Source organism: Pteropus alecto, unplaced genomic scaffold, assembly GCF_000325575.1.
Source record: "Pteropus alecto unplaced genomic scaffold, ASM32557v1 scaffold115, whole genome shotgun sequence".
NCBI lineage: Eukaryota > Metazoa > Chordata > Mammalia > Chiroptera > Pteropodidae > Pteropus > Pteropus alecto.
The window spans coordinates 3435361-3460050 of record NW_006436814.1 but is presented as its reverse complement, the minus strand read 5'-3'; the positions used below and the strand labels follow the sequence as shown (position 1 = coordinate 3460050).

General features: G+C 32.6%; 1 protein-coding gene across 1 annotated transcript in view; it reads right to left on the bottom strand.

The window, feature by feature from the left end:
- The window catches only part of CDC42BPA (CDC42 binding protein kinase alpha), a 217974-nt gene that overhangs the window by 166245 nt on the left and 27039 nt on the right, over positions 1-24690 (bottom strand). The window contains 1 exon segment of the mRNA XM_015591278.2: positions 14346-14437. Coding sequence (XP_015446764.1) covers positions 14346-14437 — 92 coding nt within the window.

Genomic DNA, 24690 nt, shown 5'->3' with positions numbered 1-24690 from the left:
GAAATACACTTTTCTGTTTTTAATCTCTAATAAGGAAATTTATTATATTTACAAGCACTGTGCTAAGTACTGAGAATAATTAATAAAAATTCAATCCTTGCCTTTAACTTACAGCCTCTCCTCGGCTAGAGATGGCCATCTTTCCATCTTTCCTCTGTCCATGCCTGAGTCCAAATTACCCCTTCTTATAAGGACACCAATGATATTAGATTAGGGCCCACCCTAATGACCTCATTTTAACTTAGTCACCTCTGTAAAGGCCCTGTTTACAAACAGGGTCACATTCTGAGGTGCTAGAAGTCAGGACCTCAGTGTGAATATTTTTGAGGGCTAGGGAAACTCAATTCAGCCCATAATACTTACCAAAGTTTTTTGTTTCCTGGTAAATATGTGATAAGCTCTAAAGCTCTCTTTAAGTATGTCACAAATTTTGAAAAGAAGCATTTTCACTCACATCTCATTATTTTATAATTTCCCTTAATATCTATGCTCTTATGTGAGCAAACACATGGGTCATTTTTAGCTGCCTGATATTAATTCCTAATTTTATTAAGGTCAGAGATCATGCTCTGCATAATAATTTTGGGGAGAGAGTGGAGTGATTAAGGTACCTTTTGTGGCCTAGAATATGGTAAATTTTAAGAATGATTCATATGTGCTACAAAAAGAATGTGCATTCTCTGCTGGATGTAGAATTCTACATTTTTCTATTAGATTCAGCATGATAATCATGTCATTAAAATACTTTATATCCTGTCTGGTACACGTAGGTTCCAGAACCAGGTATTAGGACTAGACGTGGCAACTGCAAGCTCAGGGTTTCCACAGCTTCAGTAAATCCAGGGTCCAGGTCCCGAAGCGAGGGCCCCAGCCATCCTTTCCTGCCTGGTGGTGTGGCCTTCCACCCCGAGTACAGCCCATTCCACACCCCTGCAGAACTGTTCAGTCTCCGTAACGAGGACATGAGCTGAATAAGCTGTTTCAGACTTCCCTGGTTAGAGCCAAGCTGCCTCAGAGAGTACAGTGTGCTAAGAAAATAGATTTGCCTAAAAAACTTTACTATCCAGGAATAGTGGTCAACTGTCTAAACATTAAAAAGACATCATCAACAGAGCTCCTGTATTTCTTTCTGGGAGTCTGGGCCATGAAACCATGTCTGACCAGTCTGCATTCACACCCATGGGAATAGCAACGTGGAGGTGCCTGCAGAGTACAGAACCTATTGTATACACACACACACACACTGCCATGTGAGCACCATTTCAGTGGCTCTCGGCCACCAGGCGATGGGAGGTGCAGAGATACTCCCCAGGGCGGCAAGTCCTGTGAGCCTGGCTATACTCCTTCCCACGAAGGTAACAAGCACCACCGCTGCAGTCTCCACTGTGTCCCTTACAGTGCCAGGATCACGGCTGAAATTCGCAAGAATGGCCGAGTAGAGGGAGCCTTCCCTGTGCATGCCCACTTCCTACGGTCCAAGCCTTAAGTCCAACGAGTCACCTACGAGATAAAGAAAGGCCACTCCATGTGGGCTGGAGAGTTAAAAATACCACCCACTACTGGGTGGCTGTCAACTAGAAAACTGACTGGGGTAACAACTGCTCCTTCTAACTCTCTGAGAAAAGGGGTACTGTGGAATCAGAGATCATAGCTAGAATCCCATGTACTGATCAGTCCTAGAAAAAAGTTTAGCCTACTGTAGCCTATCCGGCCAGCCTTGCCTAAATTTTTCGTGTTGGCTTTTGGTTTTGTTTTTGTTTTATAATATGGCAGGTGTGGTTAAGGTGGTGATAGGGGCGGAAATTCTTGTATTTTTTAGTTCAGATAAGGCTGAAATGCTTCAACAGGGGTTAGTGTGCTTTAGAGACTGAAAGATGAGACTAGGCCGAGTCTGTGGACACTATTTGAGTTGATCTTTTCTGAGTTAAACAGAGCTCTCTTACACAGAAATCAATTCCAGACCATGGCTGCATCACAGCCGCCTCAGTGAGCCTCGCCGCTTGTAAGGCAGGGAGTCCTTTAAGTCTCCCGATGAGGACTTTCACCGACGGGTTCTCACGCCAGCTGCTCCACATCCTGCCGCAACCACCTCCAGCCAGAACATCTCCAGAGAAGGAGACTGAGGGAAAACCTGAATGAAGTCTGACCAGTTTCCCAAAGGAACAGAAAATGGAATTTGTAACAGGGATTCAGATTCCCACATATATTCAGTACCTCTTACCAAACGGTTATTTTTCAGGTTTGGAACAAGTTAATAGGAGACGTGAGAGATAGACAGTCCTCTAAATAAAGAAAGCCACTGTGTCCTGGGGTCCTTAAATCTGTTGCGTCTTCCAGTATTACATATTTTCTCTGTTCTTGTCTGTAACATGATTTCTTTTTCAAACAGAAGCTTTATTCGCAATGAATGTGAACTGATCTCGTGCATGAACAATACCAGCACTGGCTAAAATTGCTGTGCTCATTGCAAAGTATGAATCCGAATAGAATAGTTTAAAATAAAACTCGGGGGTTCCTATTAGGTATAGATTTGAATGACCTCTACTCTTTTCGTAAAACTAGTTTCGGAGAAACCACTTTTTACCATTTTTAAAAATCACTGCTTTACTCTGCCAATTATTTTAACACAGAATGGAACAGCTATGCCATTAAAAAGTTCTATTTTCAAAAAATAAACACTTCTAAGACTTGATCTGTTAATCTGCTTATCTTGCCAATTTCTGAGAAGGGAGAGTTTTAAAAGCTCTATCTTCAACTGTTGAAACTCTTGTATTCCCCTATGCAAATTCTATTCAGTTGCTGCTCTACATATTTTAAAGCTAATTTGTTAGCTCAACATATATTCCACTATTATTAGTTTCTTTAAAAAATTATATTTTTAATTGATTATAACAAAGAAAATAAAACAATTGTAGAGTTAAACACATTTACACAGTGAACTAAAATCCAGATCAAGAAACAGGACATCACAGCAATCCAGAAACCTGGCCACAACTTCCACCTCCCCACTAGAGATAACCAATATCCTGACTTTTATGATAAAATCAAATACTTTGCATTCTTTCCTATGTTGCCTCCTTCACTCAATGTATTGTCAGGTTTTAGAAACAAGGTTATTCTAGTTGGATAAAATGAGTTTCTTTTTCTATTATCTAGGGAAGTTTAAATTTAGAATTACTTTTTCCTTAAATGATTCACAAAACCTGCAGTTTAAAAAAATCATATCAACCTGGAAAAAAAGTTTGAATGATTTAGATAATACATTTACATGCTTCAAAAATCAAAACAAAAATAAAAAGGATTCTCTTTTATAAGTCTCACCTCCATTCCTGGCCATCTCCATGTATCTCATTCCTTCGTGTCCCTGTAAAATGCTACTTTATGAAAGTGTAAGTATGAATCGTAACACCGCTACCTCTCTAACACTGTATGTGTCATCCTGTATCTTATTTAATTCACTTTACAATATACCCTGGAGCTCTCTCCACCAGGGCGCAGTGAGCGCGTCCTTCCCCTGGTGCACGGCATCCACCGTGTGCGCACACCTCCACTTACTCCACCTACTGCTGCGTTCTCCTGCTGCGTCCGTCTGCTTTTTCAGACTTGAACACTTAATCCATTATTTGTAGTTTGTCCCGATATGTAATAAGGATTTTAATTGGATCCACAAAGAGACTTCCAACTGACTACGCAGTTGTCTCAACACCATGAAAAAGTCTCTCTTTTGCAGATGCTGCCTTTAGCAAATATTAATTATTAAATTATGTGTATTTGAGACCATTTCTGAACTTCTTATTCATGTACTATTTGCTAAGGCTTTATAACACGTTTTAACATATAGTGTGTCTGTCATTGTTCCAATTTTTAAGAGTTTTTCTAATGATTCTTAATTATTTTCACATACAAACTTCAGACCAGTCCATCTAATAATTAGCATATGTTTAGAATCGTTTAATCAATTAATTTAGAAAGAATTAACACTTATGATGTGGAGATTATAAATGCATTTTTCTCTCCTGTTACCTTCCAACTGTGGTTGTTTATAAATGTAAAAGTTCGTGATTTCTGTATATGTATTATTATTATTATTCTTAATTTATCTCTTTAATTCGTAGTAGCTTTCAGTTATTATCTTGGGCTTTTGAAATTATATTTACAAACTAAGGTTCTGACTCTTCCTTTCCAATTCTTATACCTGACTGATATAGACTTTTTGACAGAAATTGTATGCCTGTGTGTGTGTGTGTGTGTGTGTGTACGTGCCCACACACATGCCTGGGTCACTCCAATTCATTTTTATTTGACTCTAATTTTTGGCAATTTATTTGATACCACCCTCTGGTTTACGCACTGGCAGAAAGGAAGACGAAAGAGAACAGAGTTTATCAGCAAGAAGAAAACTGACACGGATGTTTCTGTGATAAGAACATTGAGACACTACTTAAAAAACGATAAATTCTTAGAGTGGGGAAGAAAAATTCCATATTAAAGAGCAATGACTAAGAAAATAATGCAAAGATGTCTGGCCAAAGAGTCGATAGAGAAACTGAAAGAGAACATTAAAAATATTCAAATAAACCAAAAGAAGGCAGGAAGAGAGCAACAGAAGAACAAGGACGAGGCAAATAGAAAACAAACAACGCATGGCATCCCTAAGTCTACTAGATGTACAAACACATTAATCACAATGGTTTCAGCAAACCATGGTCTGAAAAGTCAAATATAGCCCAACGCCTATTTTATAAACAAAGTTTTATTTGAACACAGCCAAATCCATTCATTTACCAATTGTCTAGGGCCACTTTCACACTACAATGCCAGAGGAGAATAGTTGCAGCACAAACCACATGAACTGAAAAATTTTAAATATTTAGTGTCTGGCAAGTTACAGAAAAGCTTGTGAGCCTATGGTCTAAACAGTCCAACTAAAGTGCAGAGACTATCAGAATGTATAAAAAAATGCAAAACCTAAGTATAAGCAATCCAAAAGATTCACTTTAAACATAAATGCAAAAAGAGAAGGTTTGAGCCATATGAAAGCTGGCTATATTGAGAAAAATTAGACTACAAGAATATTAAATACAAGGAAACATTCCATAATGATGAGTCAATGCATCAGGAATATGTAAAAATTGGAAAAGTGTATGCTCCTATTAAGAGTTTCGAAATGCATGAAATAAACAGTGACAGGAGAAACAGACATACTCACAATTACATCTGAAGACTTTAATACCCCTCTCTCAAAAGACTACAAACGAATGTAGAATAAAAATTATTGTCAAGTGCACATGGAATGTCCATATAGATAGGTTGTATTATGACCATAAAACAAATTTCAACAAACCTCAAAAGTATTGAAAAATTAGAGTATAATGGATGACCTTAACAAAAATAAATTAGATGTCAATAACAACTCAAACAGCTGCCTAATTATTAAAGTAAATGATATACTTAATAACTCATCAATGAAAAGATATCAAAGAGAATGTTAAATGTTATATACTTTGATATAAATGATAATGAATATATAACATCAATCTGTGAGATACTTTTTAACTTAAGTTAAAAAGAGAGAAAAATATACACAATTCACAAACCCAAAGTAGCTTTGTTCAATAATTAATAACAATGAAAAACCTCTAACACAATCAATCAAGAATAAGAGGAATAAAATGTGTTTAAAATATCAGTAATGAAAGAGGGACTATCACCTCATATTCCACAGACATCAAAAAATAGCAAAGGGATTTTATGAACAATTTCATACGTTCAAAACCTTAAATGAAGTAGACAAATTCTATGAAAAATAAAACTTCCTAAAGCTGACACATGATGAAATAAAAATTCTAAATAGCTCTATAATCATGAAGAAATTAAATTTTTAGGATTAAGTTCCCCAAAAAGAAAAAGCTATGTCCATACGATTTCACTGATAAATTCTATTAAACATTTAAGAAAAGAAAAATTCCAAATATACGCAAATTTTTTCAAAAAAAAAAAAAACAGGAAAAAGAGCAAACACTCCCTAATGAATTTTATACATCTAGCATGACTCTAATGTCAAAATGAGACAAAGATATTCTTAAAAACAAGAAAATTATAGGTCACATTCCCCATGGATACAGATATGAAAATATTTAGAAAATAAAGAATCTAATAGAGCAATATCTCAAAAAATATAAGTCATGACCAAATGGAGTTTATCCCAAGGATTAGTTTTAAATATTTGAAAAATCAATCATACAACGCCAAAGACATAATTCATGAAAGAAAGAACTGGTAAGCTAGACTTGATTAAAATTAAAAACTTCTGGTCTATGAAAGATAATGTCAAGAGAATGAGAAGACAGGCCTGGGAAAAAATATTTGCAAAAGATAAATCTGATAAAGGAATGTTATCCAAAATAAACGAAGAATATTGTTAAACCTCAACAATAAAAAAACCTCATTAAAATTAAAAAATGGACCAACAATATTCCCAGACACCTCGACAAAGATAAATACAGATGGCAAATAAGCATAGGAAAAGATGTTCAACATCATCTATCATAGGAAATTGCAAGTTAAAATAACCATAAAATACTACTACATATCTAATGGCCAACATTTAAAACATCGACAACTCCAAATGCTGATGAGGATGTGGAGCAACAGGAACTCTGATTCACTGCTGGTGGGAATACAAAATGGTACAGCCACTTGGGAAGATATTTTGGCAGTCTTATGAAACTGAAACAACACTTTTACCATACAATCCAGTAATCGTGCTCCTTGGAATTTACCCAAATGAACTGAAAATTTATGTCCACGCAACAACCTGATATGGATGTTTATAGTGGCTTTATTCATAATTGCCCGAACTTGGAAGCAACCAAGATGTCCTTCAGCAGATGAATGGATAAATGAATAGTGGCACATCCAGAAATGGAATATTATTCAGTGCTAAAAATAAATGAGCTATCAAGGTATGGAAAGACATGAAAAAAATTAGATGCATGGGAGAAGCCAATCTGAAAAGACTACAAAGTACATGATTTCAACTATATGATATTCTGGAAAAGGCAAAACTATAGAGAGGTATGGGGAAAGAGAGATGAACAGACACAGCACAGAAGATTTTTTTAACAGAAACTATTATGTATGACACTATAATGGTAGATATGTGTCATTACACATTTGTCTAAACTGATACAATGTATAACACAGAGTGAACCCTAATGTAAACTATAGACTTTAGGGTTAATGATGTGTCAATGTAGACTCATCTATTGAAACACAAGTATCACTCTGGTGGGTATACTGATAGTGGAGAGGCTACCCATATGCAGGGGCAGGGGATATGTGGGAACTCTGTTCTTGTTGATCGGTTTTGCTATGAACCTAAAATTGCTCTAAAAAACATTCTATTAAAAAAAGTCCAAGTATCCACCATATTAACAGAATAAAAGAGTATATCTACATGATTACTGCAATATAAAAAGCATAGGAAAATTCAGCATCCATTAATAATTAAATATTTGTAATTCTCAGCAAATGAGTAACAGAAGACAATTTCTTCAATCAGATAAAGGACATCTACATAAACACCTACAATTAATATACTGAATAGTGAAACACTGAATCCTTTCTCCCTAAGTTCAGGAATAAGGTAAGGATGTCTACCCTCACGACACCTATTCGACATTGTACTAGAGATCCAAACTAGTACAATAAGATAAAGAAATAGAAGGTATAAAATCTGGCAAGTGAAAAGGAGACTGTCCTTATTCTCAAACAATATGATTACTTACTTAGAAAAACTGAGAAAGTGGCAACCAAAACAAAAAACTTAAAAATAATAAATTAATTTAGAAAATTAAGTCAGATACAAAAATCAGTGGTGTATCTACATATTAGCAGCATACTATCTGTATATAAAGTTGTTTTAAATATCACTTACCATAGCATCAAATAACATAAAATACTTAGGAAACTTAACAAAATGTGAATGAGACCTGTACACAAAAATAACAAAAAATTAAGTTCTTGAAAAAAATTAAGATAGACCTTAAAATACAAATATCTTGTTCATGGACTAACACGTAGAGTCAACAGTATTAAGATGTCATATCTCCTAAAACTGGTCTATAAATTAAATGCATATTCAATTTCAGTACCAGTAGGTTTTGGTGAAAACTGACATGGCTGATTCTAAAAATTAAACAATAATTCAAATGTCCTAGAATAGCTAAAACAATTGATAAAAGAACAAAGCAGGAGGACTTAGATTTTATTACATACTCTCAACTTTACAATAAAGTTACAGGAATCAAGATAATGTGTTACTGGCATTGGGACAGACAAAGAGATCGATGAAACAGAATAGAAAGAGAAGAAATAAATCAACGCTTATATAGTCAACTGATTTTTTTGATAAAGATGCTGAAGTAATTTAATAGAGGGAAAACAGCCTTTTCAACAAATGGTGCTGAAACAACTGGATATCCGTATTTTAAAAAATGGCTTCGATCTCTATCTCAAATCATACATGAATTAATTTGAAATGGATCACCAATCTAAACATAAGAGCTAAAACTATAAAAGCTTTTAGGAAAAAAAAAAAATAGGTGAATATATTTGTGACCAAGATATAAACAAGGATTTCTTAGGAAAGAAAAAAGAAAATAATAACTATAAGAGGAAAAAAATTGATAAAATTATGCCATCAAAATTTAAAACTTCTGCTCATCAAAAGACATTTTTTAAAAAATTCAGGCAAGCCATGCAGCTTGTAAGAAAATATTGACAAAATATTTATCTGACAAAGGACATTTATAACTATAAAGAACTCCTACAACTCAATAATAAAAAAACAAATTCTAAGTTTTAAAAATGAGCAAAATATTTGATCATGTATTTCACAAAGAAAGCTATGAGAACGGTGAATCATTATGCTGATATATACTGTGAGTCCAAATAACAACGTAATTTAGGATCATGGGATACTATCACACACCTAGTTGAATGGCTAAAATTACAAAGACTAACAACAAAAAGTATCGGTGAGAACGTGGAACTGGTAGGAATGTAAAATGAAGAAAGTGTGCCAGTTTCTTTTGAATTTAAACATGACCTATCATTTAACACAGCAGTTCCGTTCCTAGGTATTTATGCAAGAAAAATGAAAACACATTTCCATAAAAACTCATACAAGAATATTCCTAATAGCCAAAGAACCAGAAACAACCCAAACATTCATAAAACAGAAAAATGGATAAACTGTAGTATATTAATAAAAGAGATACTACTCAGCAATAGAAAGGAGGTATTAATACATTTGATCTCAAGGATGGATCTCACACACATTATTCTGAGTGAAAGAAGCTGGACACAAAAAAAGTACATATGGTACAATTCTATTTATGTGAAATTTTCAAATAGACAAAACTAATCCACAGTCAAAATTTAGAACAGTGGCTGCCACTAGATGGATATTATGGAGAACTGACAAGGAAGAGAACTTCCGAGGGTGATGTAAATGTTCTATATCTTGATAAGGGTGAATCCATTTCTCAAAGCTCATGGAAATGTACATATATAATTAGTGTATTTCAATATACATAAAGTTTACCTCAAAAGATATACACAAATAACAACAATAACAAAATTGTACTCCTAGGGTAGATGGCTTTACTAGTGAATTATTCCAGATATTTAAAGACAGAAATAATACCCATCTTACACAAACTCTTACAGAAAACTTAGAAAGCAAGAACACTTCCCAAATTGTCTTATGAGATAAGTAGATCATTCAAAAATATAAGAAAACTATAAGATAGGTCAATTAAAGGCCAATCTTGCTCATGCACATGAACAAAGCAATGCTAAACAAAACAACAAATTGAACACAACTATATATTAAAAGGATGCATCAGGAATAATTAGATTTTGGCATATTTAAAAAATAATCAATGTAATTCCCACATTAACCAAATACAGAGGTTAAATCATATCATCAAAATAGACATACAAAAAGGTTTTGACAAAGTTAACTCATGTGCACAACAAAAGCTCTCAATAGCCCAGGACTAGGAGGAAAATTCTCTTAACCTGAAAAATAGTAACAATTTGAAAAACAAAAAAAGCTGTAGCAAACTTCAAACTCAGTAAAATACTGAACATTTCCCCCGAAATAATAAACCAGACAAAAGTTTTATTTTCACTACTTGAATTCAACAATTTATGGAAAGATATCCATTGCAGTAACACATGAAGAAAAAATAAAAGGCATAAACATTGGCAAGAAAGGGGAAAAAATGTTGTCATTTGAAAATAATGGGTACAAAAAATTCAAAAATTTAGTTGGAAATTAGAATAACTTAATAATAGAGCAAGTAATAATGTAATACTCTATCCTTAAATACCAAATCGATATACAAAAATAAGTTCTATTTCTATTCTAGCAATGAAGTTAGAAAATGGGATTCTAAATATATCATTTACAGCTCATTAACAAACATCAAAAACTCATAAATGAATTTAATTAAACACGAACAAGAGTTCTACAATGAAAACCATTTAAAACATTAATAAGAGTAACACATACAGGGTCTCTCGATTTACAACAAAAGTTCCTTTGCAATCAAGGAAAGGAAGTTTTTCCAGTGGATGAGACTGAGAAACCTGCAAAGAATTAAAAGAACCTTAATCTAGACCTCAGAACACACAAAATAATCAATGCCAGATGAATCACAGGCCTAAATGCACAAGATTTTTTTTTTAAGATTATAGAAGATAACATAGGAAAATATCTTCATGACTTTGGAGTTAAAAAAATTTTCTTTAAAAAAAAACACAAAAAGCAACAATCATAATAAAAGATTTAATTAACTAGACTTCACTAAAACTAAGAACTCTTCAAAAAAAGGTCCAAATTTAGAGGGAAAAGCCAAGTCACAGAAAGAGATATTTTATTTCATACACACGCGCACAAGCAACAAAATGAAAAATACACAAATAGGATTATATCAAACTAAAAAGCTTCTGTACAGGTATTTAAACCATCAACAAAGTGAAAAGACAACCTATGGAATGGGGAAAAATATCTGCAAATCATATATTTGAAGTTAATGTCCAAAACATATAAAAAACTCATACAACTCAATAGCAAAAAAATAACCTAATTTAAAAATGGGTAAAGAACGTGAATAGACATTTCTCCAAAGAAAATATACGAAAGGTACATGAAAAAATGTCCAACATCACTAGTCATTAAGGAAATGCAAGTTCAAACCACAATGAGATATCACCTCATGCCTGTTAAAAAAGCCATCATCAAAAAGACAGAAGATAACATATGCTGGCAATGGATGTGGGGAAGGGGAACTCTTCTTGGTAGAATTGTAAATTGGTGCAGCCACTATGAAAAACAGTGCGGAGGATCCTCAAATAATTAAAAATAGAACTACCACATCCAGCAATTTCATTCTGGGAATATACCCAAAGGAAAAAAAAACAGTAACTCAAAAACATATCTGCACCCCCATGTTCACAGCAGCATTATTTACAATAGCCAAGACATGGAAACAACCTAAGGGTCTATCCATGGATGAACAGACAAAGAAATTGGTACATTCATACAATGGAATACTTCTCAGCCATAAAAAATGAGAAAAGTCTACCATACTATATGGATGGACCTCAAAGTCATTACACTGAGTGAAATAAGTGAGACAGAGAAAGACAAATACTGTACAGATCTCACTTACATGTAGAATCTTGGAGAAAAAAAAAAACCCACGAAACACAGAAAGAGATCAGACTTGTGGGGGGTGGGGAAGGGGAAAATGGAGGAAGGTGGTCAAAAAGTACAAACTTCCAGTTATAAGAAAAGTAAGTACTAAGAGATAATGTACAACATGAAGGCTATAACTAACACTGCTGTATGATGTATATGAAAGTTGTTATACAGTAAATCCTAAGCGTTCTCATCATAAGGAAAATTTTTTTTCCCTTTATTCTTTTTTTCTTTCTTTTTATTGTATGTCTATGAGAAGATAGGTGTTAGCTGAACCCGCTGTGGTAATCACTGCACATGTAATTTAAATCATCATGCCGTAGGCCTTAAACGTATATAGTGATATATGTCAACTATTTCTCAATAAAAGTGAGGGAGGAAAAAAGAATGTTCATAACAATATTATTAACAATGGCCAAAAACCATAAATAACTTGAATATCCACAAACACTAGTATGAATAAATAACTTGTGATTTATTCATACAAAGAACTGTAAGCCAATAACAAACGTATGTGAATCATACAAGCATAATGTTGAGCAAAAGAAGCCAAAAATGAGAGTATATAATTCCATTAATATAGAATTCAAAAACAGGCAAAATAAATCCACAGTGATAGAAGCCGGAATACGTGCTTAATGAACAGTGGCGAATCACAAAGGTGGGGCAATGGGAGTCTATCTTCGTCAGCATCACGGTTACACAAGTTCATGCAAATGTAAAAATCCACTGACCTACACATGTATATAACTAATTTTTTAAAAATTTAAAACCTCAAAATAAATATATTTTCAGACAAATAAAAGCAGATAATTTATCATCAGCAGACCTGATTGAATACTAAAGGGAATTTTTAAGTCAAAAGGAAAATGATATCAAGAGGAAGTAAAAAAGTATGTGAAAGTGAAAAGCAGCAGAAAATGGAGATATAATGGGTAAATCTAAACGAATAGAGACCGTATTATCATATTTTGGGAGTTTCAAGTATATGTAGAACCAGAAGACGTGGCAGCAACAACAAAAAAATGATAGAAGTCAGGTAAATGAAAACTGACAAAATTCAAACTTACCAAGTATACATGTGGCATTCTCTAAGGTGGCCAATTAAAGAGGATAAAATTAAAAAATTAATAGAAAGGGAAAAAAATAATTTTGAATACTCCATTAATCTAAGAATTGAGAGAAATGTAATCCAGAAGGGGCAAGACAAATAGAAAACAAATAGTAGTAAGTAGTACTTTATTAATAAGTAGTAATAGTAATAAGTAATTACATTAAATGTTAACTGCCTATATTCCAATTAAAAGACAAAAAATTATCAGACTGGATTAAAAATAACAAACTAACGATATTGTGTTTAACAGTAAATATACTATAAGATTATTAAAAGCTGAAACTAAAAGGATGGAATAAGAAAGTTAATGCAAATACTAATAAGAGCTAGAATCACTCTACTAATATCAGATTAAGAAAAATTTAACTCAAAAAGCATTATTTAGAGATAAGAAGGATCATTCCATTATGATAAAGAAGTAATTGCCAGGAAGATATAACTTTGTATCAATGAACACTGAAAAATAATCTCAGGATTATTTATTTTCTCTCAGGAAAGGAAAGCTCAAACAGAAAAAACAAGAAAGTAAAACTGTGGAAAATTTAAACAACATTAATGAATTTGACCTAACTGATATTTACAGAACTGCACAGCCAGTTTGAAAGAACTGAAACCACACAGTGTATGTTCTCTGACTGCTGTGGAATTACATTACAACTCAATAACAACATATAACTAGAAAACCCTCCAAATATTTAGAAATTGAGCAATCTTAAGATAAAAAAAAAAAATCACAAAAATTTTAAATCACATTGTATTTTGAGAAAAACAATAATAAAAATGTTTTGATTCTTCCTGCTATTTGAAAATAACATAAAGAATATCACATACCTAAGAATAAATCTGCTGAAAGATGTAGAAGTCCTCTCTGCTAAATGAAAACTATAAAACGTTAGTGAGATGAATCTATAAAGCCCTAAATAAATGGAGGAATATGTCATGTTCATGAATTGGCTGACTCAATGTTATCTACAAACTGATCTCCAGTTTCAGTGCAATCCTAATCAAAATTCCAACAGATGTGTGGGTGTGCGTGTGGGTGTACGGTGAGGGGTTTTTAACAGTAAGTAGAAACTGAAACACTGGGTCTGAAATTATATGAAAATATAAAGGGCCAAGAACAGAGGAGGAGAGGGAAGAAACTGGAGCACATACACTTCCAAATATCAAGACAGAGTAGCATAATTTAAGACAGTGTGGTACTGGCACAAGAACAAACAAACATACCAGTGGAACGAAGTCCAGAAACGTAATTGAACTTACATTGATATATGAAAAATAGAAATATCTTGGCCAAACATCCATGTAGAAATATTTTACTCAAAACTTTAATATATTTTCTGATCAATCATATCAATTACAACAGCAAATAAATTTCAGTTACATTTTTTTCAGACTGTATAAAATAACTTGCAAATTAATTAGCAGACCTTCCATAAATTCTTTATCTCTTACCTCTCCAAAAGCTCCTCGCCCGATCACCTTCAATATTTCAAAGTCTTCTCTATGTAATCGCATCTGTTTCACTTTAGAAGTAAATGGTTTGGCTGAAACAAAAGAACAACATCAATGACTTTCTTAATGAAATGTAATGCAAATTAAATATAAATAATGGTTTTTCTTTAAAAAATCAAATTATGATTAAGAATTAAGCCAAAGTAGTTAATAATCTCATCAAGATACATTGAGAAGAAATAGATTTAATTTCCACAAGAAAACAATATATTTCCTTTATTTATTATATAGGAATTACATTTTTGGTGAAGAAATGTATTTTTAAACACCAAATAACATGTGAAAAAATAACAAATGAGAAAACCATGCAGCCATGTCGGTGAACAGTCTGATAAAGCTACCAAGGAATCCTGGTTTGGAACAAATTGAACTGGACAAATTGTGAGATTGTGGCCACTGTGTATCAGTCAGGGTCCCAAGAGGAAATAAATTATCCTAATGTGAGGAAAGTTTACTTACAAATAGACTATTTATAGAAGTGTAGGGGGAATATTAGAAAACCATAAGAAACAATGTCATAATCTGAGACTAGTGTCCCCACCCTTTCTCACTACCTATTGGTAATACTTGGTTAAGAAGGGTAGGTACAGAATACGTAAATTACCAAAAACCAGAAAACAAAAAAAAAACATGTGGAGCCAGCCATTGTGAAACTAGTGCTGGTCTAAGTTGCCAGCCAGAGCTGGAAAACATCACAAAGCTGCCTACAAACATAACACTTGGCAGTTAAGTATACTTTGGCTTGCAAAAAACCTGACCCCCAAATAAAGTATACGCTCTATATGTCTATCTCATTACTGACTCTAAATCCAAAAACAGCATTTCATCACAACTGGTTATTTGCAATCCAGTTCAGTTCTTAAAGAATAACTCTATGCATACCTTCCCCTGGATAACACCCTACTCATATAAAAGGTCAGAAATCTACATATGTCAATCCTCAGAAACCCTACTGCAAAACAGGAAAAAAACTATCTTTAAAGAGTAAATGGAATACAATTCAGGTAAGCAAATGGTTGTGATCTTTTAGCAAAGGTGTAAAGGATGACAATATGTGAAAAAATAAATATTATCTTTCCACGCAGTAGCATAAACCCTGAAAGCACCAAGCAAATGAGTGCTGTAAAATTGTGCATAATTAGGATTAAAGATTTTGTCAGTTACCCAAGTTTTATGAAAGTCTAGCATTAACATAAATTAAAAGAATAACCCTGTCTAATCTTTACTCCCTAGATCCTGCTAGTAAAACTCTCATTTCTTTGACATTGCAAAACTATTCCATTTTCAGGTATTCAAAATATGTAAAACCAAACTGGCATACATAAAAGAAACACACTCACCTTCCTACAGAGATATCTTACTATACATATCTCTCAGTAATTAATGACTCAAGCAGACAAAAAAACCCCAATAACCCAATATATTTGAACAGCATACACATACCACTCTACTTAAAAGTTGGAGAACATAATTCTCAAACACAGAGTGAACCTCTACATTTTGATAACATGCCAAGACATAAAACTACCTCCAACAAAATTCAAAGTACTGGGAACATAAAAACTAAATTACATGAATACGATGTAATTAATGCAATTAGATATCAATAACAGATCACCAGGAAAGCCCATAAGCTCTGAGATCCAAAAACAATTTCAAAGAAATTAATAAGATAATTATAGAATACTCAGAAATATACAATAAAAATACTACATGCCAAAATTTTTATGATAGAACCTAAACCAGTATTTACCTCCCCCCAAAAAGAGAGAGAGAGAAAGCCTTCAATATTTACATTAGAAAAGAAGAGAGGCTGAAAATTAAGGTGCTAAATACAACATAAAATGTTAGACCAGAGAATAAACTCAAAGTAGAAGAAAATTAAAATCTAAGAAAGAAAAATAAAATTAATTTGAAAATAAGCATATAATAAAAAAGCAACAAGGCTCAAGGATGGTTCACTGAAAAGACTAATAAAACAAGAGAAAGGAAGGTATAAAAAAATCAATATTGCAAATGAGAAATTACACAAAACTACAGATGCTGCTGAGATTAAACAGATAGGAAGAGAATATCATAAACAACTTAGGCCAATAAATTTGAAAATGCAGAAGTGAACAAATTTCTGGAAAGAGTAACTGATTTTTTAAAAACTGAAAATATGAACTGTCCGATAAATAAGTTGAATCAATAGTTTAAAATTTTCCACAAAGAAAAGACCAATTCTGAACAGCTTTACAGGCAAGTTCAACCAAACACGTAAGAAAGAGTTAACTCCTGCGTTAAATCAAAATTTCCAAAGACTAAACAAAGGTGGAAAGCGCTTTGCATCCCACCCTCATTTCATCCCAATGTCATACGGAAACTTCAGACAATCTTGCTCATAAATGTACAGATGCAAAAAGTCTCATCAAAATATTATCTAACTAATCAATATATACATAAAGCAATAACATGATCAAGTTGGGTTTATCCCAAGAATGCAATGATGTTTTAATATTAGAAAACTGATTAACATAATTCAAACATAAACAGATTGAAGAGAGAAATATCTCAAAAATATATTTACACATGAACATTGTTCAATAAAACTAAACGACAATGCATGCTATTTTTAAAACCCACACTTTTAACATATGAGGACTAAAAGGGCATTTCCATGGCCTGATGAATGACAGCTGTAGCAGCAGCAGCAGCAGCAAAACAGCAAACATAACACTTAGAGGTAAGACGTTAAAAACATTCTCTTTAAGATCAGGAAACGACGAGGATGACTTCTGTTAAAATAACTGTGATTATCACTTTTAATTTAACATTGTAATAATGATCCAAGCCAGTATAGTAAGAAAAGATATAAAACATAAAGGACTGAAAAGGAAGAAAAACATTTAATAGTATTTTATACCATATGCTGTCATTCAGGTAGTTTAAAAGACAATATGGAGAACAGTGTGACTTTGGGTTAAAGAATAATTTTTTAATCAAGATAAAGTATAAAAAAGAAATCTGACTATGTAAAATTAAGAATTTTTTTAATCAAAAGGCACCATAAAGGCAAGACACTAACTAGGAGAATTTAATTGTGACACATATAGCCAAAAATGGATTAGTATCCGGAATATATACCGATCAATTTAAAAGAAAAGGAGCAAGCAAACTGAAAAACAGTACCAAAGACAGGTATTTAATAGAGAAGAAAACACAAATGGCACATAAACATATCAAAAGATATCAAACCTCACTATTAATCAAAGAAATGTACCTAAAACCCCAATGACATACAATTTCACACCCATCTGACTGGCAAAAGTTTCAAAGTCAATAATACAAAGTGTTGGCTAGAATATCTCGTCCACTGCTGGTGGGAATGTAAATAAATACAACCACTTTATTAAAGTTTGCCATTTAGCTATTTCAATTGAATGTGTACATATTTTGTAACCCAGAGATTCCTCCTTAGATATACAAGGGCACCTAGAGAAACTCTTGCACATAGAAACTGGAAAACCTGTATTATTCGGCATTATCCAATAATGAAAACTTAGAAATGTCCATCTACATGAAGATGAATTAATATATTGTGGTTCATTCATACCATCAAGTGACATATGGAAATGAAAATAAATGAACCATAGCTATTATAAGCAACATGGATAAATCTCAAAAACATATTTGGAAAAGAAGTCACAAAAAACATACAGCATGATTTCATTTACATAAAATTTAAAACCGGGCAAAAATAAACAACATATTCTATAGGGATATTTATAAAGGTGATAAAACTATAAAGAAAAAAATGTAAATTTCATGGTGGTGATGTATTCTGGAGGGAAAAGAGACATAGGATACACAGGGTTTTCTAAGTTCCTGTTATTTAATACCCCATTTCTTAAGCTGGATCATGGGTATAGGAATGTTCATTTTATTATCATCCTTTGAACTACAAAGTTTTAAACACTTTTGCATATAAATTCACATGGAAAATTTTTAATTAAAAAAAATCTTTAAACTTGTATAATGTGAATGAATCAATATTCAATTTAATGAAAACGGTTAGATCAAAAATTTACTTATTTGGCCAAAATTTTTGCACAACTTAACAATCTTTCAAATTTGAGAAACTATGATATTCTTAACTAAACCTGACAATATAACTTGAATTTCATTGATCAAGTTAGATGAAAATAATCGATCATGAAAAACGGAACCCTGAACAACTTTAGGAATAAGATAAACCATTACTAGTTATCATTATTCACACACAAAAAAGCTCTTGAGGACATGTTCCTAAGAATAAATGATTACAGGTCCTTCAACCCACTATATGATACAAGCAAAATGATCCCTCAAGTAAAATGATAATTTTATTGATACTTACTTCAAAACCATTTTCTATTTACATATTTTTAAGAAGCACTGCTCAAGAGCTTCTCGCTATTCTACCTGTCCTCATGACCCTACTGTAGCTACAACAGTACATACATATGGGCCTCTCACACTTCCTTCTGACTATAACCAATCTAAGTGACATAACTAACTACAAACTCAGCTATTCGCCCTTAACAAAGAATCTAAAACAGGCCAAAGGATGCAAATGAAGATCTCATTAAGTGTCTCTATCAACTTAACTCATCTTTGCCTGTCTTATCTTCAGGACAACCACAAAATGTGTCTGATTCTTTAATTACTCATTATCCACCCAGATTACCCAAAAAGAGAAATTATTAGTCAAAGATTTTAAACAATTTATATTATAGATATGCTCAAGGTTCCCAATGAATGAACAGGAAATTTCAACAAAGACAATCTATACATTTTTTTAAAGAATGAAATGGAAATTCCAGAACTGAAAGAAAAAAATCTGAAATGAAATAATTATTAGATGTGCTTCAAAGCAAAATGGAAATGAGAAAAGAGCCAAAGAATTTAAAAATATATCCATAGAAATAAACAATCTGAAGAAAAAGACCTTAAGAATGGACAGTCTCAGGAACCTGAGAGATGACATCAAAGGATAATTAGAATCTCAAAAAGGAAGAATAGAGAGAATGAGGTAGAAAAATATCTGAAGAAATAGTGACTAAAAGGTGTCTACATTTAGTTAAAGATATAAATGTACAGATTCAAGAAAGTCAAGAAATCTCCAGCAGGAAAAAAAATTAATAGTCACATCTACACACATTTTTTTCTAAGCTAAAAAAAGACACTTACCTTAAGTTTTTTATATACTTCCATTACAATGTACTTCTGTCACATTCTATTTTTAAATAATAAATGCTAATTTTTGGAGGCTCTGATTGCCAACTCAAGAAGCAGTCAACTGGTCCTGCTTCTTCAGAAATACATTTGAAATATTACTAACCATTTCATGTGAACTGCTTCAAGGCAACTTCGGGAAAATAAAAAGTGTCAATATCAAATAATCTGTTAAGTATTTTTAAATCTATTTTATGCCCCTAATGTATAAAATAATTTCTTTGTGTGAAAGTGAATTCATCTAACTCACGTTTTTATAGTACGTTATACTATTTCTTTTATTAGGGTAAAATACATCCTATATAGATTTTCGGGGAGAATAAAAAACAGAAGCTCTAATAATGTTGGAATGTTTCAAGAAAAAGTACAGGTACGCAACTGTATGATTTTTTTAAAGGCAATAAATATTTCATCCCTAAATCAAATGGTACTGTATAAATGGTGCTTCATGCTCACAAATATAACTTATACTTTTCCCACTTAGTAAAGTTATGTCAAACCCTGTAATCCGAAGCTGAATTTCTGAGTTCTGTCCTATCTGGTCTAAGCCAGCTAAGTAATATCTCTAGATCTCACTTTCCATCTCTCTCTTTCTATCTCTGTCTTTCACTTGCATCTGTTTCTTCAGCCATGAGATAAAAATGAAGTGAGTTCCTGACAAATATTTTTATCAATGATTGTGAGAATGTAGGACATTTTAAGGGCAAGGTCCAGAGAAAAATGAATAATGAAAATCATGCATTGTCAATAAGCTATAAAATAATGGCACAGGTAACTTAAACGTGGGCCATCAGTTTAAAAGGATAAATTAATTTACTGGAAAAAAATTCAATTTCCCCAACTCGAACCTGTTTTACTAAAGATATCTAATCTGTAAAGAATAATTTTTGTTGGCAATGAAGCAACTAAGTAAAATAATCTCACATAAAATTTTTCTCTATTTTTTATACCATAGTCTTGGATTTTCTATTTCTGCACAAAACAACAACGAAAAACTTTTAAAGACTTCAACACTGAAATGATAAATTAAAATTACTCTAAGATAGTATTTCTCACCTATAATAACTACAAATTCAACAGCTTTATAACATGCCTCCCTGGTAAGGCTGTGGAGGTGGAGTTGGGGGTGGGGGACTGGGGACAATCTTCTACACTACTGACTAGAATGCAAAACAGCCACATTTCTACAGATAAAATTTGGCGATATCTAACAAAACTACATATGCATTTACTTTATGATTCAGCTATCTCACTCTTAGGAATTTACCCTGAAGATATACTTCCAACAATATAAAATACATACGCATTATTATTTAGAACTGCAAAATATTAAAAACAATCTAAATATTGAAACATACAGAAACATTTGAATAAATTATGATACAAACACACAATGAGATACTATGTAATTATTGCTTTAAAAAGAAAGGAAAAAAGAATGAGGAGCTCTATAAACTGATGTGGAATAATTTCCAAGATACATTGTTCGATGAAAAAGAAACATACAAGACAATATATAAGTATACTACACTTTAGAAATATGTATGTACATATTTTTACATATGTCCTTTCACATAAGGACATATGTATATGTGTCCTTCCTTCCACAAAAAGAAACTAGAAAGTTAAAGGTGATGAACTTACCTACAGAGGGTGAGGAGATGCAAGGTGGAAAGGAGAGGTAGGTAACAAGTGACAGTGACACATAAGTATAACTTCTTTTTCTATAATTTTGACCCTCAAATGAATAACCACCACAAAGAATTTTTTTAAAAAAGAACTAATCAAAGTAACTTTTGAACAAAGTACTTTGAATATATCACTCAGCCTAACGACAGATGACAACCGACTACAAGAAACCTAAACTCTACCTAAGATTTGCTGAGGTAGTAGGTAGCAATTCTGAAACTCTTTTATATTTTGTACGTATTGTAGTTAAACGCGTGAGTGATATATAGCTGTTGTTGAGGACCTGGGTTCTCAGTGTGAAAAGATACAAATATTGGAGGGGAGAGCTCTGGTGTTCAGTTAGAATACATGGTATCAATATAAACTCAGAATTATACCACGACACAACACAGTGAAGGCACTGAAGCATGACACACTAGTATCTCAGCAGCAACGAGCACACATAACATCCAGATACAGGTTTCTGTTAACCAGTCTTCACATAAGGAAAACTAGTTTACTGGGAGTAACGGCTAAAGTGAACAACACATCATCACAATATTGAACAAAATGACATCATGTGCCACCTGATGTGATGCACTAGAATGAAGAGAATATCACTTATGACTACATGCCCGCCGAAGATCAAATACCAGAATCTAATCACAAAGAAATAATCAGACAAGCTTAAATTGAGGAATAATCTATAAAACAACTGGCCTGTGGCGTGACAAGTTTCAAGATATGACAAGGAAATTGAAAGACAAAGAAAGGCTGAAAAACTGCCCAGATTAAGAGATTAAAGAGACATGACAACTGAACACAATGTGTGATTATGGATGGGACATGTATTGAAAAATTAAAAATAAAAAGTGCTGTAAATGATATTATTGGGACAAATGGTGAAATTTCAACGTTAAATGTATACTACGTAATATGATTGTATAGGGATTAAGTTGGCTAAATTGGTAATTGTCCTGTGGAGATATCTCGGAGAATACCTTAATTCTGAGAAAAAAAGATGCAAAAGTATGTACAGTAGACTCCCTTATCCGTAGGAGATTCATTTACGGGATAATAAAAATGTTCTAAAGTTGAGCTGTAGTGATACTGGTACGATTCTTGTGAATATACTAAAAACATTAAATTGTACACATTAAATAGGTGAATTATATGGTAAACAAGTTATATCTCAATAAATCTGATTTTCAAAAGAACAGTTGTATTTCTATACACCTGCAATGAACTATCCGAAAAGGAATTTTTAAAAAATCTATTTGAAATAGCATCAAAAGAATAAAACAAGAATAGATTTGTACACTGAAAACTACAAAGAATGATGAAAAATTAAAGAAGACCTAAATAAATGGAAAGACATCCCACAGTCATGAATTCAGACTTATTACTGTTAAGATGACATGCTACCTGAAGAAATCTATAGATTCAATGCAATCTCTATCAAAATCCCAATGACATTTCTTACATAACTAGAAAAATCCACCCTAAAATGCACATGGAATCTCAACAGATTCTGAACAGCCAAAACAATCTTTAAAAAGAACAAAGTTGAAGGTCTCCCACTTTCTGATTTCAAAAATTACTATAAAGCTATAGTAATCAAAACAGCACGGTACTGACATAAGGATACACATATAGATTAATAGAATAAAATAATAACCCAGAAATAAACCTTCACATATATGGTCAATTAATTTCAACAACTTAATTTTTATATGTGGTATAAAGTAAGGATCTATGTTCATTCTTATGTTGTTATTTAGCACCATTTGTTGAAAAGACTGTCCTTTCCTTATGTCAGATATAAAAATTAACTCAAAAAGCATCAAAGCTAAAAACTAAAACTATAAAACTCTCAGAAGAAAAACACAGGGGAGAATCTTCATAACCTAGGGTATGGTAATTATTTCTCAGATATGACACAAAAGGCAATAAAAGAAAAAAATAGATAAATTAGACTTCATCAAAATTTAAAACTTTTGTACATGAAAAGATACAATTAAGAAAAAAGACAACCCACAGAATGGGGAAATGTATTTGAAAATCATATATCTGATAAGGGATTAATACTAGAACATATAAAGAACTACAACTCAACAACGACAACAAAGTAACACTATTAAAAAGTGGGCAAAGGTTTGAATAAACATTTCTCTAAAGATATAAAAATGGCTAATAAGCACATGAAAAGATGCTAAACATCATCAATAATTAGGAAAATACAAACTCAAACCACAATGAGATACCATTTCACACCCTCTATAATAAAAAATAAATTAATAATTAAAAAAGCTGAAAATAATAAGTATTGGAGAACCCTCAAACATTGCTGGTGGGAATGGAATATAACATGGTACAGATTCTTTGGAAAACAGTTTCGCAGTTCTTCTAAAAGCGAAACAGATTCATTCACCTTATGACCCAGCAATTCATCCCTAGATATACCCCCAAAGGAACTGAAAAAAGAGATTCAAACAGATCCTTGTACACCTAGTTCATAACAGAATTATTCACAATAGCCAAAAAGTACAAACAACCCAAATGTCCATCAATAGATAATTGAATAAACAAACCATGGAATATATATGTACAATGATAGATTAATCAGCCTTGAAAAGAAAGTCTGATGCAAGCTCCTACATGATGAATCTTGAAGAAATTACGCTAAGTGAAACAAGCCAGACATAAAAAGCAAATAGTGTATGATTCAGTTTAAATGAAACATCTACAATAAGCAAATTCATAGAGCTAGAAAGAGAATCGGAGGTTACCTGGGCTGGGAAGAGTGGGGGAACTGTGGAGTTACTGCTTAATGGTTACAGAATTATCTCTTTGGGGTGATGAAAAAGTTTTAGAAATAGATAATGGTGATGACTGCACAACATTGTGAATGTAATTAATGCCACTGATTGTAAACTCAAAAACAGTTAAAATAGAAAATTTTATATTATATATTTTACCACAACTTTTTTTTTTAATTTTATTTTTTAAGTTTTTTGGGGTAACATTGGTTAATACAATTATATAATTTTCAGGTGTACATACAATTTGACATCTATATATTCTATTGTGTGTTTATCACCTAAGGTCCAGTTTCTTTCGGCTACCGTATATTTGATCCCCTTTACCCACTTCATCCTCCCCCTACTCCCCTATATTTTACCCCCTTTACCCTGTCTACCTCTTCCCTCCTCCCCCACTCCCTACCCTCCGGTAACCACTAGTCCATTGTCCATGTCCCTGAGTTTCTGTTTGTCCTGTTCATTTGCTGCTTTTAGGTTTATATCCCACATATAAGTGATATCATGTGATTTTCAACTTTTTCAGTCTGGCTTATTTCACC